Source organism: Apostichopus japonicus, chromosome 2, assembly GCF_037975245.1.
Source record: "Apostichopus japonicus isolate 1M-3 chromosome 2, ASM3797524v1, whole genome shotgun sequence".
NCBI classification, from domain to species: Eukaryota; Metazoa; Echinodermata; class Holothuroidea; order Aspidochirotida; family Stichopodidae; genus Apostichopus; species Apostichopus japonicus.
The window spans coordinates 2,474,804-2,491,244 of NC_092562.1; the positions used below are offsets into that span (position 1 = coordinate 2,474,804).

General features: G+C 36.3%; 1 protein-coding gene across 1 annotated transcript in view; it reads left to right on the plus strand.

The window, feature by feature from the left end:
- The window catches only part of LOC139973930 (tyrosine-protein kinase receptor Tie-1-like), a 39,356-nt gene extending 24,902 nt beyond the window's left edge, over positions 1-14,454 (plus strand). The window contains exons 14-26 of the mRNA XM_071980824.1: positions 995-1,288; positions 3,680-3,976; positions 4,553-4,624; positions 6,423-6,589; positions 7,487-7,721; positions 9,416-9,526; positions 9,977-10,176; positions 11,167-11,280; positions 11,881-11,951; positions 12,231-12,271; positions 12,601-12,697; positions 12,935-13,034; positions 13,554-14,454. Of these exons, the coding sequence (XP_071836925.1) occupies positions 995-1,288; positions 3,680-3,976; positions 4,553-4,624; positions 6,423-6,589; positions 7,487-7,721; positions 9,416-9,526; positions 9,977-10,176; positions 11,167-11,280; positions 11,881-11,951; positions 12,231-12,271; positions 12,601-12,697; positions 12,935-13,034; positions 13,554-13,685 (1,931 nt within the window). The 3' untranslated portion in view covers positions 13,686-14,454. The remainder of the gene's footprint in view (positions 1-994; positions 1,289-3,679; positions 3,977-4,552; positions 4,625-6,422; positions 6,590-7,486; positions 7,722-9,415; positions 9,527-9,976; positions 10,177-11,166; positions 11,281-11,880; positions 11,952-12,230; positions 12,272-12,600; positions 12,698-12,934; positions 13,035-13,553) is intronic.
- The last annotated feature ends 1,987 nt before the right edge of the window (positions 14,455-16,441 follow it).

Sequence of the window (16,441 nt, forward strand, 5' to 3'; positions counted from 1 at the left end):
ATATTTCTTTATTCTCCTGTATTACCAGTCTTAATGAAACTAATACTCTAATTAACACTCACGTCTCCTTCAGACTAAAACTTGTATACAACTACTTTTATTACCTTTGATACATATTTTTGCAACATTTTTTTCCTTCCTCATTGCTAATATATTCAACTTGCGACATCCTAGCAGCCTCACTAGTATAATATTTACTTAGAAAATTATCAGAACTACAATTAAGCTCAGAGGTACTGTACCCTAACCTTGTACTAACCCTAACCCTCCATCACTTGGTCAGTCGGCACGGTGCAGCTCTCCCAGCCTGAACTGTGTTCTAATTCACACACTAAGTAAATACAATGTGGTCTTACCAGTAATTCGTTATAGAATACAGTGGGCACTCACGGTATTAAAGTTACCTCTGCCGAGTACTTTCCAGAGACTTTATAAAGAATCGCCTTCCTCCGTGGCTTTCATATGAAGTGAAGCACCACGCCTTGGCTTACCCATAGCTTTGACATGCATGTAATGCCCCAATTATCCCTAGTATTGTCAATATAATTCTTATCAAGATCGAATTTCAAACTACATGTGCAAGTACAGCTGGTTGTATCTTGCCTAATACCATGGTAGCATTATTTAATTGACAGACACTCTGTTAAAAGGACACGCCGCACATTCGGTAGACAACAGTGTTGTAGTACTCGAGTACTTTATGCAAATACTCGGTCCTCGCATTCGAGTACATGGTACTCGTCATTCAGTACTGAGAGGCTGATGCTAAAATACTCGTCTCTCTAAGGACGTGAACTTCACGAGTACTTGCATTAAGTAATAACCGACGTTCCAACAGGAAGCCCCGCCATTTTCCATCCTTTTGGCATGCTACTCAGGACTCCGTATACTAGCACTATACTCATAAGTAGCATATGATAAGAATATATGCGTGATGAATGTCAACTAGAAGATATATATATTTATATATATATTTTTTTTTCTCCTTATGCAGCCCCTGGTCCCGTGAGAGAACTTCACGTTCATCCCGTGTCATATGCGTCAGTGTCTATTACTTGGCAACGACCGCAGAATGAGAATGGTAATATACGATATTACAACATCTCAGCTGCCAGGGCTCAACCAGGGACCAATCTATCGGACGTGGTAGTCCAACGGGCGGATCACAACGAGATCAGTTACTTAATGACTAACCTCAAAGCAGCAACCGATTACGTCATATCCATCAGCGCGGTGACGATACTAACGGGTCCAGTGGTAACACAAGAAGTAACGACCAAAGAGTGGGGTAAATAGTTTACTTTTCTTAATTATAATATTGTAATAGCATAGTATAGTACAGTACATTATAGTACAGAACAGTGCAGTACAGTTTAGTACAGTATAGTACAGAACAGTAAAGTACAGTATAATATAATATAGTATAGTACAGTACTGTACAGTACAATATAGTATAGTACAGAATGTTAGGGTACAGTAGTATAGTACATAACAGTACAGTAAAGTATAGTACAGTATAGTACAGTATAGTACATTATAGTACAGTACAGTATAGAAGTAGAGTACAGTATAGTATATTATTGTATAGTACAGACAGTACAGTACAGTATAGTATATTATTGTATAGTACAGACAGTACAGTACAGTATAGTAATGTATAGTATAGTACAGCATAGTATAGTACAGTATAGTATAGTTTATTACAGTACAGCAGTATAGTAAAGTACAGTATAGTTTAGTATAGTACAGTAAAGTACAGTATAGTACAGTAAAGTACAGTACAGTATATTACAGTATATAGTATAGTACAGTATATAGTATAGTATAGTGCAGTATAATATAGTACAGCCTTTTCGTACAGTATAGTATTATACAGTTTAGTAGTATAGTACTATATATTACAGTACAGTGTAGTTCAGTATAGTGTAGTTCAGTATAGTATAGTACAGTATAGTAAGGTATAGTACAGTATAGTTCAGTATAGTATAGTACAGTAGATTATAGTACAGTATAGTATTATACAGTTTAGTACAGTATAGTACATTACAGTACAGTACACTATAGTATAGTATATTACAGTATAGTGCAGTATAGTTAGTGTAGTACAGTACAGTACAGTACAGTATAGAATAGTATAGTACAGTACAGTTAGTACAGTACAGTACAGTACAGTACAGTACAGTACAGTATAGAATAGTATAGTACAGTACAGTACAGTTAGTACAGTACAGTACAGTTAGTACAGTACAGTACAGTACAGTTACATACTATAGTAGAATACAATAGTAGAATAGTATAGTGCAATTATTTAAAAGCAAGGTATTGAGCACCGTCTATATTTGCTATATTTTGGGCATGCATACTTAAATACTTCATAAAACGGTCGTTTCATTTATATATAATTGCCAAATTTACCCCTCTTGTCACTATACTGGAATTGATGATAGCTAGCAAACACTAACAATGACACATACTATAAAGCTTATTTTCAAATGGAACTCTCGTCAGCATAATCGTGAATAATAACTCACATACGTTCTCACAGTGGCATCGCCAAGGGGGGGGGGGGGGATCGGGGTGGCAGGGGGCACGTGCCTCCTGGAAAACGTAATACCCCCGAGTCCCCCCCCCCCCCATCTGAGATTTGGGTTGGTAAAAAAATATATATATTTATATATTTTGTTATATTCAACTCCCATCATCTGAGTTGGTTTTTCATAAGGACAAAGAAGCACAGATATTCGTATTTTCTTCAAATGAGCTGCGAAAAAATGAAAAAGTTTATCCTTGACTGTTGGGTATCGAAGTCGTAACCCGCGCCATCACAACAGGTGTCGATATTAACATTGAATGTGTCAGTGCTCAGTGAGATCCCTGATAGGAGCCAATAACGATGCTGGAACCTGTTACATCTTAATGGATAATGGGAGAAAACGAGAAGGACACGAATGGAGTCGGGGGTCATGCACACATTAATTCAACAAATGTAGGTTCTATTGATAGGGTTAGGCATAATATCGACAGCATGTGGTTCATATCCTCTGCAAAATTCTGCGCGTTGTTAAAATCATTACCTGAAAAATAGCAATTTCTGGAGATATCTTCAGATTCGAATTTAGCATCAAATGTGGCACCATTTTGCATCTAGCCCATCCTCCGTATGCGAACATTTTCCAAAGGGGAGGGGGCACCCCCTCCCCTGATACCCCTCCCCCAGGAGGGCGATCCGTATCCACCTAAGTGCCCCCATCAAATGCTGGTGCCCCCCTGTGCCTCCCCAGACTGAAAAGTCTGGTGACGCCACTACGTTCTCACCTTAATTAAAGAGGGAGGGGGGGGGGTTCACTTCAAAGTATATTCTTCTCTGTTTGGTTCAATATATTTCAAATTTTGCTAATATAAACCTTGTAGTTCTTGTACTTTCAATATGTTGACAAAGTCTACTATGAACAGCAGAAAACCGCATTGAGACCATCCAAAATATGAAATGGCCATTTCTTTTCTGTTTCCTATTTTTATTTTGTTTTATATACTCATTACTTTTCTATTTACTTTGGGTTTGGGTTGGTGCCATGGTATGTGATGCTATTAAATATCTCCTTCTGGTGGTATGTTACGAAACTTGAAGAAAAAGTCTCCTTCTAATATTCAGGGTTTTTTGTACTTGTATTGTTTGCAGTTCCATTTGCTGCTCCAACAAATATACGGTTTGAGTCAAGCGAAACAACTCTCATTTTCACCTTTGATGAGATTATCGAGTCGGAACGAAACGGAGTCATTGAAATGTACGAAGCCAAGCTACAAGACCCTACGGTAACAAGTTTTGCCGTGCCACCGATCACGCAAAACTTTACCCAAATGAGCGTCATGTTTGACAAACTAACGCCGGGAAGACAGTACACCTTCAATGTGCGAGGATGGACAGCCGTTGGTCCAGGAGTCTGGAGTGCAGACGCTTTAAGTAGTACGATGCCAGGTAATGCCATATCAGTTTGAATCACTTTTGAATTCAATTTAGTTTCTTTAATTACCATTCTAACGAATGTCTTTAGGATCCTTGTGTGGTAATAAGTTGGTTTTATCTAATTCTATCATCGTTTTCCAGTTGAAGAGTAATTGCAGTTTTGCAAGATTACTGTATGTCCCTTGAGCATGATGGTGTGACCACAACGTTGATTACTGCGATATAACGGTGACCGTCACAGAAATAAACGAAAATGACAAATATGGAACAACACTCTGAAAATAATTGAATTAAGAGAAAACCTGTTTAGCTATATAATTTTTTAATGGGTGTTGAATATATATATATATATATATATATATATATATATATATATATATATATATATATATATATATATATTTGTGTGTGTGTTTGTGTTGAAAGTTTGAAAACCGTTACAATTGTTACGGAAGGAAATTTTGAAACGCATCGTATTTTTAAATAGTAAATGTTCTCATTTTATGTGATGCGAATGCACTTGGCATGTATATGTTGTGATTGTGTTTTAATAATTTTCTGTGTTTTCAAAAAAATAATTAAATACAGGGGGGTACGATGGTACATCAGGTGTCTCCCCTGATAAAGGTCAATCAGATGGCGGGAATGAATCCAGCACAGGTGAGTTACACATGTAAAGTTTATGAAGACATCACACAAACACATTAATAACATTTTATAGAACAGCAATATAATTGAGAGACGTTCGAAGAAAATGTGATGTGCTTCAGTGCACCTCTCCTCATTTCAAGTTCCTGTAACGTTGCCCCAGTTGAACAGAGTGAAGTCTAAGCTGGAGGGAAGTTTGACTAGGAGTGCTTTTGTTTTATCCCTTCCCCCAAAACTCCCCCACCGGCTGCCCAGGGTTAGCCCCCCAAAAAATTGTTAGCGAGGGATACAATTCGCTACTAATTCAACAAGGCTTGGGTAGTAATATCATGTCAAAAAGGGACACTACTTAACCTACCATTTGTTTACTACTTTGTTTTTACATCAACTGTATTTATTGATTAAGTAAGCGCAAGTTGATCAATGATCAGTTAACATCGATTCAGAATCACCCTTTGTATACTATACTGAAAAGTCTCCTGCACCGAATACAGAACACAAGTTCACAGAAACTCTTTTATGTACCGTTCTGCTTTATACATTCAATCCGAGCACTTACAATGTGTGTTGCAATCTGTCACTGTCACGGTCACTGTCACTGTCACTGTCACTATTGCTATTCATATTGCTATTCCTATTCCTATTACTCTTACTCATTCTCTTACTCTTTGTCTTACTCTAACTCCTACTCTTACTGTTATTATTACTATTACTATTAATATTATTATTACTATTACTCTTACCCTTGCTCTTACTGTTACTCTTACTCTTACTATTTTTATTTTTATTACTCTTACTCTTACTATAACTATTATTCTTACTATTACTAGTAATATTACTTTCACTATTACTATTACTTTAACTTTTACTATTACTCTATACTATTATTAATACTCTTACCCTTACTCTTATTCTTACTATTACTCTATACTATAACTCTAACTCTTAATATAACCGTTACTATTACTATCACTATAACTATTCCTAGTACTATTACTAGTAATATTACTATTACTCTTACTCTTACTACAACTATTTCTATGACCCTTACCCTTATCCTTACCCTTACTCTTACTCTTACTCTTACACTTACTCTTACTCTTACACTTATTCTTATTCTTACTCTTACACTTACTCTTATTCTTACTCTTACTCTTATTCTTACTCTTACTCTTACACTTACTCTTATTCTTACTCTTACTCTTACTCTTACACTTACTCTTACTCTTACACTTACTCTTACTTTACTATTACTATTACTATGATATTGCTATTACTCTTACTATTACTCTTACTCTTCCTCTTCCTCTTCCTCTTCCTCTTTATCTTGCTCTTGCTCTTACTCTAACTGTCAATGTCACTGTCACTGTCACTATCACTATTACTCCATACTATTACTCTAAACTATTACTATTACTATTCTTATTACTCGTACTCTTACTATTACTATTCCTTTTCCTATTCCTATTCCTATTACTGTTACTGTTACTTTAACTGTAACTGTTACTGTTAATATTACTATTATTAACATGTTCAATTTGGTTTCATTCGGAATGAGGATAACCGTGTAGAGGAGTTGTATCTATGACACTTCTAATACATCTGATACTTTTCAAGAACTGTCCTCAAATTACCTCTCAACTTAGCCTTGAATCTACCTATAATACTTAAAACACCTTCATGAAATAATTAAACTTCCTGTTTTTAACCCCCCCCCCCCCCCCCCGATTACTGATTTTGTTTTCAGGTAAAATGTTCTAACTTGAGAACCCAAGTTTAAAATATTTTTGATCTATTTCTCTTGGGCAAGGTATCAATCTTTTGATTGTGTTACTAGTAGTCATCAGTGCTACAGCCTGTTTCGTTGCTGCACTGGTTATTTCTGTACTGTGTGCCCGTGCTGTATCCAAGAGGAGGTCTCGTGCACGCGAAGTCGAAATGAACAATGCAGAAGAACCAGTCATGAGAATGTCAGAGGTAAACAGATGTCAGACACAATTGATAACTTCGTTAAGTAAACAATTTTTTTGTAAAATTGAGACTAAAGTATTAACAATGTCCCGTAAAATGTCAATAACAGCGAAGCATTTATATATATCAAAATCTGTGGCTACGATCACAACAGTTGATTTCTTCTTCTTAGGTGTCATGAATTGATGTGAATTTAAAGGATATGCGGTATTTGTTAGCCGGATGTATGTATGAATATATATATATATATATATATATATATATATATATATAGATATATATATAATAATATATAAATAATAATATATATATATATATATATATATATATATATATATATATATATATATATATAGGCGTTTTAATGGTCGATATCGTAGTTTTCGCTGCGATGACTAACTTCCCCAACCAAGTAGGTACATATATGTGATTGCATAAGGGAGATTTGATGCTCTTTCAAACGCTCAGTGGAAGGCTTTAGCAAGTCTAAATTAAGCACCGTGAAGCTACGTCATTTTGCTTCAATTTGGTATTCATATATTTATTGAACTGCTATTTTCTTTACTCAAGATCTGAATATTCAGGAGCCGTGAACCTGATTTAATTGTGGCATTGATTTCAATTGAAACACTCTTAACATTCTACCTTGAACAAATAGTAACAGCAAAACGAAATAAAAAGTATCAGATCTTCTTCTTGGCTAAACAACATCACATAATTACAAAATGATAGACCTCAAACAGAGGACGAATTAACTATCAAATTAAGCTAACGATTAGACTCGTTTTTTCGCCCTCTAAAGCAGTGGGATTTGACCCAAAAAAAACTATAATAGTATACACTCATGTATTTTGGTCCAGCTATTGATTTACCTTTTTATTTATTAATCCGCTTTATATCCAGTTGATAACACAGCAGTCTTTACCTAATGAATATGATAACACCGCTGCAAGCGGTTACCTATCACGTCCGACGAGCCCTGTGCTGTCAAATCAAGAACTGAATTACTGGAAAATACCATGGGAGGCAATGTTTCTTGAAAGAAATATCATAGCTGAAGGAAACTTTGGTCAGGTGCTCAAAGCCACAATCAAAAGGGATGGCGAAGCGATTGAGGCGGCTGTCAAAATTCTGAAAGGTTAGTGAAAACAAAATATCGAAATTCCGGAGCTGAACGCAACGAATAACTGGGAGAAGAGGGGGGGGGGGGGGGGAGTTCTCTTGTTCAAAGTAATGCTCCACGACACCCATTTCCGTTGGAATATTACGTTAAGCGTAACCAGTCATGAGGGAATTTAAGGGTTAAGCATTTTTCGTTTAAATTTGGGGTTATGGAGACTTTCCCTCGCAATAACCCACTCCCTTTCTTCCTTTTAAGACTGGTTGATTTTTAATGTTAAAATAGGAAATATACCTATTATTTTAGATTATGTTATTGCTTTCGAACAGATGAAAATCAAATATCATATAGGGTAGATTGGTCATACTCTTGTATTCCTACCTGGGGTAAGACAGTAGTAAATGCAGTGACATCAGAATAACTGTATACACTGAATCGATCTTTTTCTTCTTCTTCTTTTCAATCTATACATGATTATGATATGAACTGCATAAAACATGTTCAAGTATATAATAAGTGTAAGCAATATCAATATGTTGTGGTTCTCACCGCGTACTGTCAATACAAGCACCTAACACGTTTACCTGATTCAAATGGTAATTTGGTATGGCATGTGATCGTACATGTGAAACGTGTAAAGAATATAACACACGTCACTGTCAGGCCTTCAAGAAATCATTGTCAGGCCTTAAAGAAATATAACACACGTCACTATCAGGCTTTAGAGAATTATAACACACATCACTGTCAGAACTTAAAGAAATATAACACACGTCACTGTCAAGCCTTAGAGAAATATTGCTCACATCACTGTCAGAACTTAAAGAAATATAACACACGTCACTGTCAGGCTTTAAAGAAATATAACACACGTCACTATCAGGTTTTAGAGAATTATAACACACATCACTGTCAGGCCTTAAAGAAATATAACACACGTCACTGTTAGGCCTTAAAGAAATATAACACAAGTCACTGTCAGGCTTTAAAGAAATATAACACACGTCACTGTCAGGCCTTAAAGAAATATAACACGCATCAATGTCAGGTCTTAAAGAAATATAACACACGTCACTGTCAGGCCTTAAAGAAATATAACACACATCACTGTCAGGCTTTAGATATATATAATACACATCACTGTAAGGCCTTAAAGAAATATAACACACATCACTGTCAAGCCTTAAATAAATATAACACATATCACTTTAATGCCTTGAGAAACTGGTGGCGCTATATCTTGATATTTATCAGCTTTCTTTGTAATTAAAGTAATGTCAGGGGCGGACAGGGACGTTAAGTACTGCCTGCTGAACGCCATTCAGCCGGCGGCGCTGAGAAATTGAAACAATTGTCGCGTTGGCGCCTCGGATAAAACGTGCGGCTTTTGAAACCAAGAGGAAATCTTTCCACTGTCGGTGCCTCGGTCTTAGCTGCACGCTGTTTCAAAGCCTAAACCGGTAGCTAGGCCAGCCCCCAGGGCCCACCCCTCTCCATCTTTCTCTCCATCTATCTATCTCTTAATCTCTCTCTCCACCTCAATATGTCGTATTTGAAGACATAACTGAGTAGGACAACATATGAATAAACATTACTTCGCACGTAAATGTCTCAACGGTTACAATAACAAGAATCCGAGTACCATACTCTACTTCATGGAGACATAATCATTGAGACAACTTGAATGGAAACTGTTTTCTTCTTACCCCTAGGAGGATGCAGCGACGCAGATCGTAAGGACTTCATCGGTGAAGTAGAAATCATGTGTAAAGTTGGCAATCACCCCAACATTGTCAACTTGATAGGTGCCTGTGAAAGCAAAGGTAGGCCTTCATGCCAAACTATCGGGAACACTGTTTGTTGAATGGTGTAATCAGTATCTTTATAGGGATGATACAGTTCAGCCTGCTATAGAAGAAAATGTTATATAGAGTTGTAATTTAAAAATTAGTTATAAAACTGTCAATATTATACAGTATCATTAGAACTGCGAAAGAATATGATTTGACATACTTGTAATAAAGTGTGTACTAACCAAAGTTTGTTATTAATCCATGATTTGCTAAATGTATAGAATTTATTCTTCAGGTTTGGTTAATATGCAATAAGTCGTAAAATATATTCAAGTGATGAAACACAATGTTATTCTTACCTTAAGTTGCATTAACTAAATGAACGAGAAAGTATGTTTGAAAACTAAGAACATCTGTACAATATCATTATTTTACATGAAACCTCTTTTTCTTCTGTCTCCTTTTTTTCGCGTTCATAAGGAGAACTGTTTGTTGCACTTGAATTTGCTGTTCATGGTAACTTACTGACTTTACTGAGAAAGAGTCAATGCTTGGACGTAGATTCTACCTACACTAATCAATCGTTATCAAAGATGGAAGCGGAACCTCTCAGCAACATACAACTCGTTAATTTCGCTCGCGATGTGTCTCTTGGGATGAAGCATCTATCTGATAGAAGCGTAAGTACTACGACAGTGATAGTCCCATCCCTCCTCCCCTCCCACCCCCTTCCGCCCACCCCCTCACTCCCATCCTTATCACCAAGCATACAAGCACAACATTTTCTACTCGTTGTAGAACCAGGCGCGTAGCCAGGAATTTGCCAAGGGAGGGGTGAAACTGTAGATTCAGCATTGCAAACTATCTAAGCGTAGCGCCACCATGATTGGCTGATTGGCGCGAGGCGTACAGTAAAATTTTGGCTGTAAATGCCTCCCAGATCGCTGGAAATGGCACTTCCCAGGCCTTGTAAGTTGCATCTTAGCATTTTCTCTTATAAAAATACTAGCGATATCATAAAAACATTAAAACAAATATTAAAAAATATGCTCAAGTGGGGGGGGGGGGCGACTGCCACCTTCGCCCCCCCCCCCTTGGCTACGCGCCTGTGTAGAACCTAATTAACCCTGTAAGTGAAAGATCAGTTGATAGAGCATAGAACGTGATTCATATTCCGCTACAACAACAAGGAAATTTCGAGATTTTTTAGTTTACAAATCATATTTATAACTCGCCCAAATGGTTTCCAGGGAATGGGTGCAGTTGCATGCATATAACTCGAAGTATCAATATTGCATACATATAATGCCTTTTAACAACAATGTTAGTATAGAACAATGATATCCATCTCCCCATGCCCCAACCCGTCCAACCCCGCCCACACCAACACCACCATATTCATAAACACAAAATGTTAATGTTGATGTACAACGGAAATATACTTACACATGCATGCTTTGTAAATAGGTAACCATGTAATGACTAGAAGCACGATAATAAACTTAAAATAAAAATATACAACGATAAGGTGACCTTAACATCAGTAAAACAGTGCCTCTAAAGGAATTCTTGTTTATTACAAGGTAAATCATCTTTTATTCATTATTTTTCTTCACAATTTCTATTTTAAAAGGCTCTATGTTTCTTTTCTTCTATTTATTCACTTACAGATTGTTCATCGAGATCTGGCTGCCAGAAATATCTTAGTCTGTGATAATATGGTTTGTAAAGTGGCTGACTTTGGTCTCTCCAGAAGTGATGAAGTATACGTTAAAATGACTGCAGTAAGTTCAAATATGTTTCAAGGCCTTGTCTAGGCTAAGCCAGTATCTAGGTTCAGTATTCATCATAACTTTATAACTAAATAACTAACTTGTAGTTTCAGTGCGAGCAATGTTACTAGCTATCAGATATATCGCGTTCGTCCATAATATTCAGTTGACTTACACGCTTCGTTTGGAAGAGCGAGAGTTCACTCTAATGAGAGTGTCCACAGACACCCGATACTCGTAGCTAGTACAGTAACTACTGTTCATGTTCCACAACCGTGAATCAGTAACTGCTGCGATGTGTTCGTAGCACGGTAACATGTGTCTTTGGTGTCTTTCTCGATCTGCATAATCCCAAGTTCACCTAATTATGCTCCGAATTATTGTTATATAAAACGTTTTTGGATATGGGTTGAATATACTGCTAAATACCAAACGGTGGCTTTCATGATATTGGTCCCAAGTAACTTAACAATACCTGAAAATGCTATGGTTGCACTTCCCCTCCTTAACTCCCTCACTCCTTCCCTCTCTTGAAGCCCGCCCCCCCCCCCCATTTTACAATGTACACCCATCAGAAATATATATTCTTGTGTCATGTTGTTTTCATTACAGGGTCGATTGCCTGTGCGATGGATGGCTATTGAATCTCTCAACTACAATGTCTATACCTCTAAAAGTGACGTGTAAGAATGTTATAAATACATAAGAAATATTATATTGTAAAATGTATACATTTCCTGATTAAATTAAAATAAGGGAGTAATCTAAAGTCGTTTCAAATAGTTATTCACACTTCAATTTGATCTATATCTCACTTTGATGGGGTAAATACAATAGAAGAACCTGCACTAGTTTTCACTTGCAATACTTTCTTTATAGTTGGTGTGAGTGTGATTCGTGTTTTAAAGGAATTAATACTTTATGTTTTGTTTTTATGTTTTTCTTTTTGATTTTGTTTGTAGGTGGTCCTTTGGAATATTACTTTGGGAAATAGTTACTTACGGTGAGTAGAAATGTGCTTTATTTTCGACCTTGTGTCGATCGACTTAGCACAATCGTTATGTACTTAACTTTCACATTGTTTGCAGTTTTATATTTGCGTGTAATACCACCCTATAGATGGGACTGAAAACATTTCCTAACAAGTCCCATTTATGAAGGTCATCAAAAATAATCCAAAATGTAGGCAAAAATTAAATCTTTTTGACCATTTTGAGACATCATATATTACAAATCTTGTAGAGATGGTCATAACATTCCTCTGCAATGAAGTTATTTTAACTTAAAAAAAGGAAAAATACTATTCAATACAAGTCTATTTATATCTATCAGGAGGGACACCATACCCGGGACTCTCGTCTGCTGAGTTGTATGAAAAGCTTCCCCTTGGATACCGAATGGATAAACCGTTGGGCTGTGACGATGAAATGTGAGTAATCAGTTCATTGAAATACGCAATTCCTTAAAGAGGCCTAATGTTGGTTGTATACATGTCTCAATCATATCAATTAAATAGAAATAGTGATGAAACAACCGTATAGGCGTATCATGTGATAATATAACATGCCTAATACTCATCCAACTATGTATGGTGATATTGTTGAATAGTGAAACGGATCCACGTGCCCAACACGTGCACATATTGATGTTTCGTCGTCTCCCACAGGTACAATATCATGCGCCATTGCTGGCGTGATCGACCTCACGATAGGCCTACATTTGAACAGCTCTTCATCGCATTGTCAAAAATGGCTAAATCTGATCAGGTACGTTAATATTCTCCATTTTGGTTTGAATGGTAAGTCATGGGATCGCACCTCCAGTAAAGGTTCAAGGTTGAGTTGTCGAAGTAAGTGACTCGAAAACGAAGACGTTTATTGTTTTGTTTTTTTCACGAAAGGTAGTGATTCTTTAAATGTATTTTCAAAACATTGAAGTGCCGTTGGGACTATATGGTTTATAGGCTTCGAGGTTTCGTAATATGGCCTTGAGAAATTAGAGAGGAAGTTTGTAAAATACAAATTGGGTCAAGATAAGAGCTTGTGGTTCTAAAACTGATAGCAACGAATATTAAGTGTGTTTATGTTTGTTATTGTATTTTTTTGGGGGGGGGGGGGAATAGTCACCTAGAATTCCAGTGTTAATAGAAGAGTTCTGAAACTTTGAAAAGTATATAACTTTAGCCTAGGAATTCTAAATTGTAATAAATATGTACATTGATATATGAATCCGTGAATAACACAGTTTGGAGAAAAAAAATAATTAAAATTTGTCTTCTTTAACAGAACTATGAAAATCAAAGTGGTGTTAAAGGAGCGGAAGGTGGCGCCCCACCTAACTTTTCAACTACGACAGAATTCAAATTTCCAAGTATTAGTTCAGACGAGGAGATCAAACCAGGGGCGTCAGCGGTTTGAAACCGTATAATCCTCCTGCTCCCAAAGTAAGAATGAGAAAGTTCACCAACCAACAGGGAATTTCTGTTAAACTGAGTTCTGTTTACGTGATTACCGAAAAGTTGCAATGAAGACTACTTTGCAAGTAATAGCTAAAGTTAAAGATCGGACGTTGTTTCTACCGAGATAGGTACTCATGATCACTATTGATTTATCCATCATGATATGATCATTAATATCATTTTTTTCCATAGGTCGTTGCTTTTAATTAGGACGTGTTACATAAAACTGCCAACGTATTATATCGTACATGGTTAACAATAGCTAAAATGATCGGAATAGTTTCTGATCGAACTTTGTTTCTTCTAGTTTTCTTTACGTAATCTTTAAGCTGTGAATATTCATATCATTATACGGTTAGTTGAAAACTGAATATATCTTTCATATTAGCTTTTTATTGTCACGTTAGCATCATTGACAGATTGTGTATAAATCTAAACGAGGGGCTATTCTATTTTGTTTTTCTATGTTTTTATTTTTATTGGACGTAATGTTTAAACTGTAAATATTCATATTATTACACTTTTATAGTTGAAAACTGAATATATCTTTAGTATTAACATTTTATCGCCAGTTGAACAGCATTGAAATAGTTTCTATACATATAAACTAGGGGCTCTTCTACAACTAACTATGAGTTTATGAATAAACGACGAATAAAGTCAATGTAACACTGTGTTGAACTGGTGGAGCCTAATAAAGTGAAGTTAATACTTCCACAATATTTCAATGGTGTGTATTTTGCAAATGAAAAAGGCTTTCATTCTCGATTTTTGTTTCTACAGGAAGTAATCTACATATCAATATCAGCAATATGATCCAGTCAATTACTGGAAATGTGGAAAATCACCTGATACACACAGAAAACACACCCACTACTGTAAATCTTAACGTTTTGTACCAAAGTAAAAACTGTATCGTGCTATAAATCGGTAGCATGTGCTGTTAGGATTACAGTAAAAACTGACATTGTTCCAACATATCCATTTGTTGGGATATGTTGGGATAACACATAATCCTCAATTCTTACTGTCATCCTAATAGCACATGCTACCGATTTATAAGATTTGTCAGCACTATCTAGTTTTTACTGTGGTACAAAATTTTAAGATTTACAGTAGTAACTGTAATCTCTGTGAGAATCGGCTGGGAAGATAGATGATATGAGTACCACTGAACTGTTGTCGGTTGTCAATCTTGTCTTGTTCTATTCATGTGTATCGAGATAATTGACACAGCTGTATACTCTTTAAGTTCATTGTTTACCGATACTTTAACCAAGCCTGAATGCTTAGTGGTTAGAATTATTATTGGTTAGTATCCTTGTACAGGTATACTCGCTCGTGGAAATTAATCTTCAATATTTTGTGACGAGTATTTCTAAAAGCAATTTCCTAATAAGAGATCAATTTAAGTTAAGTCGGCATTGGTACTACTTACATCCATAATGCGTATTATCTAAACTACTAAAAGATCATAAACTGTCAACGAAAATGTCCTATTGACCCCCCACTTTCATCGTCAGTCGGGAAGAATTGGGCCACTCCTTGCGTTTACACCTATAAACGTACTTTATATATAGTCTAAACTTGCCTCTGAATGAAGTCTTGATGACTACTCTCTCACTTTCTGCAGTGTGAGGACTCTCACACCTCTCTACATGAGGGTCGGTTTCAACGACCACAGTGCCACATCGTCACATCAATCAAATTATGTTCTTGTTCCTTCCACAGAGGTTCCTGCCATTAATTCAAACAATGGGGACTTTGTGGAATTGCCTCCCCTCCCTTCCCCTACCTTAGAAACCCTTCTGACGTCAGAGAGGGTATTTCTTATCTTCTTTCATATCTCTTTACATCCCTCCACATCTTTCTTTTTTTATTTGACTATTCTGGAATCCTGATATGTGTCATACCTCACTTTACCGAGTAATTTTTATCCATTTACCATATGAAGGTGTTTGAAATACTTTTACCGAAAGCCCGTGTCTCTCTTTTTACTTCTAAAGAAAAGAAGGAGATCAATAGTTCATTATTGTAACTGCCGATTAGATTAACAAAACGATTGTTTTTTTGTTGTCTTTAACGGTGGACCTTTGTTCATTTACAAAGTTAATACTTAATACTTCTTTGTGTTTTATTCTGGCAAGGTGCAGATAACTGGAAATAATTAAGGTATTTACACACTACATCGTCGAGACCTGTACAATTGGGCCGTTGGTGTTTGGGGTCTAAGGGACTGATGGGTGGGCAGACCGTTTGTGCGTCTGTAGAGGTTTGATGTTTGGTTCAGGGCAAGGGGTGAAGGTTAGAGTAGTTCGGGTGGGTTTTTGGGGGATGTTGCTGATGGTTCAGTTTATGTGATAGTGTTTGTTTTTTAGTGCCTTTATCACGTTAAACACATACTTTCTAAGTAATTTGGTCTCTAAGTTCTCAGAAGATAAACCTAATTCATCACTGGATAGCAGACAAGTTTGCTATTGATGACACCTTCTTTTTATAGAAGACTTTAACTCTCAGTGCCTAAAGTTTTCGAAGCTTGTAAACAAAACTTTTTACTCAGTAGTAATATAGACTTGCAACGATTACCCAAATTATGCACCACATAATTTTGTACTCTGACATCCATGCCACAAACAACAAAGATATTAAGTCCTCATAAAAAAGAAATTTTTAAATGGTATTGCTATTGCTCTTCGGCACTTCTCCTGAAGGAGA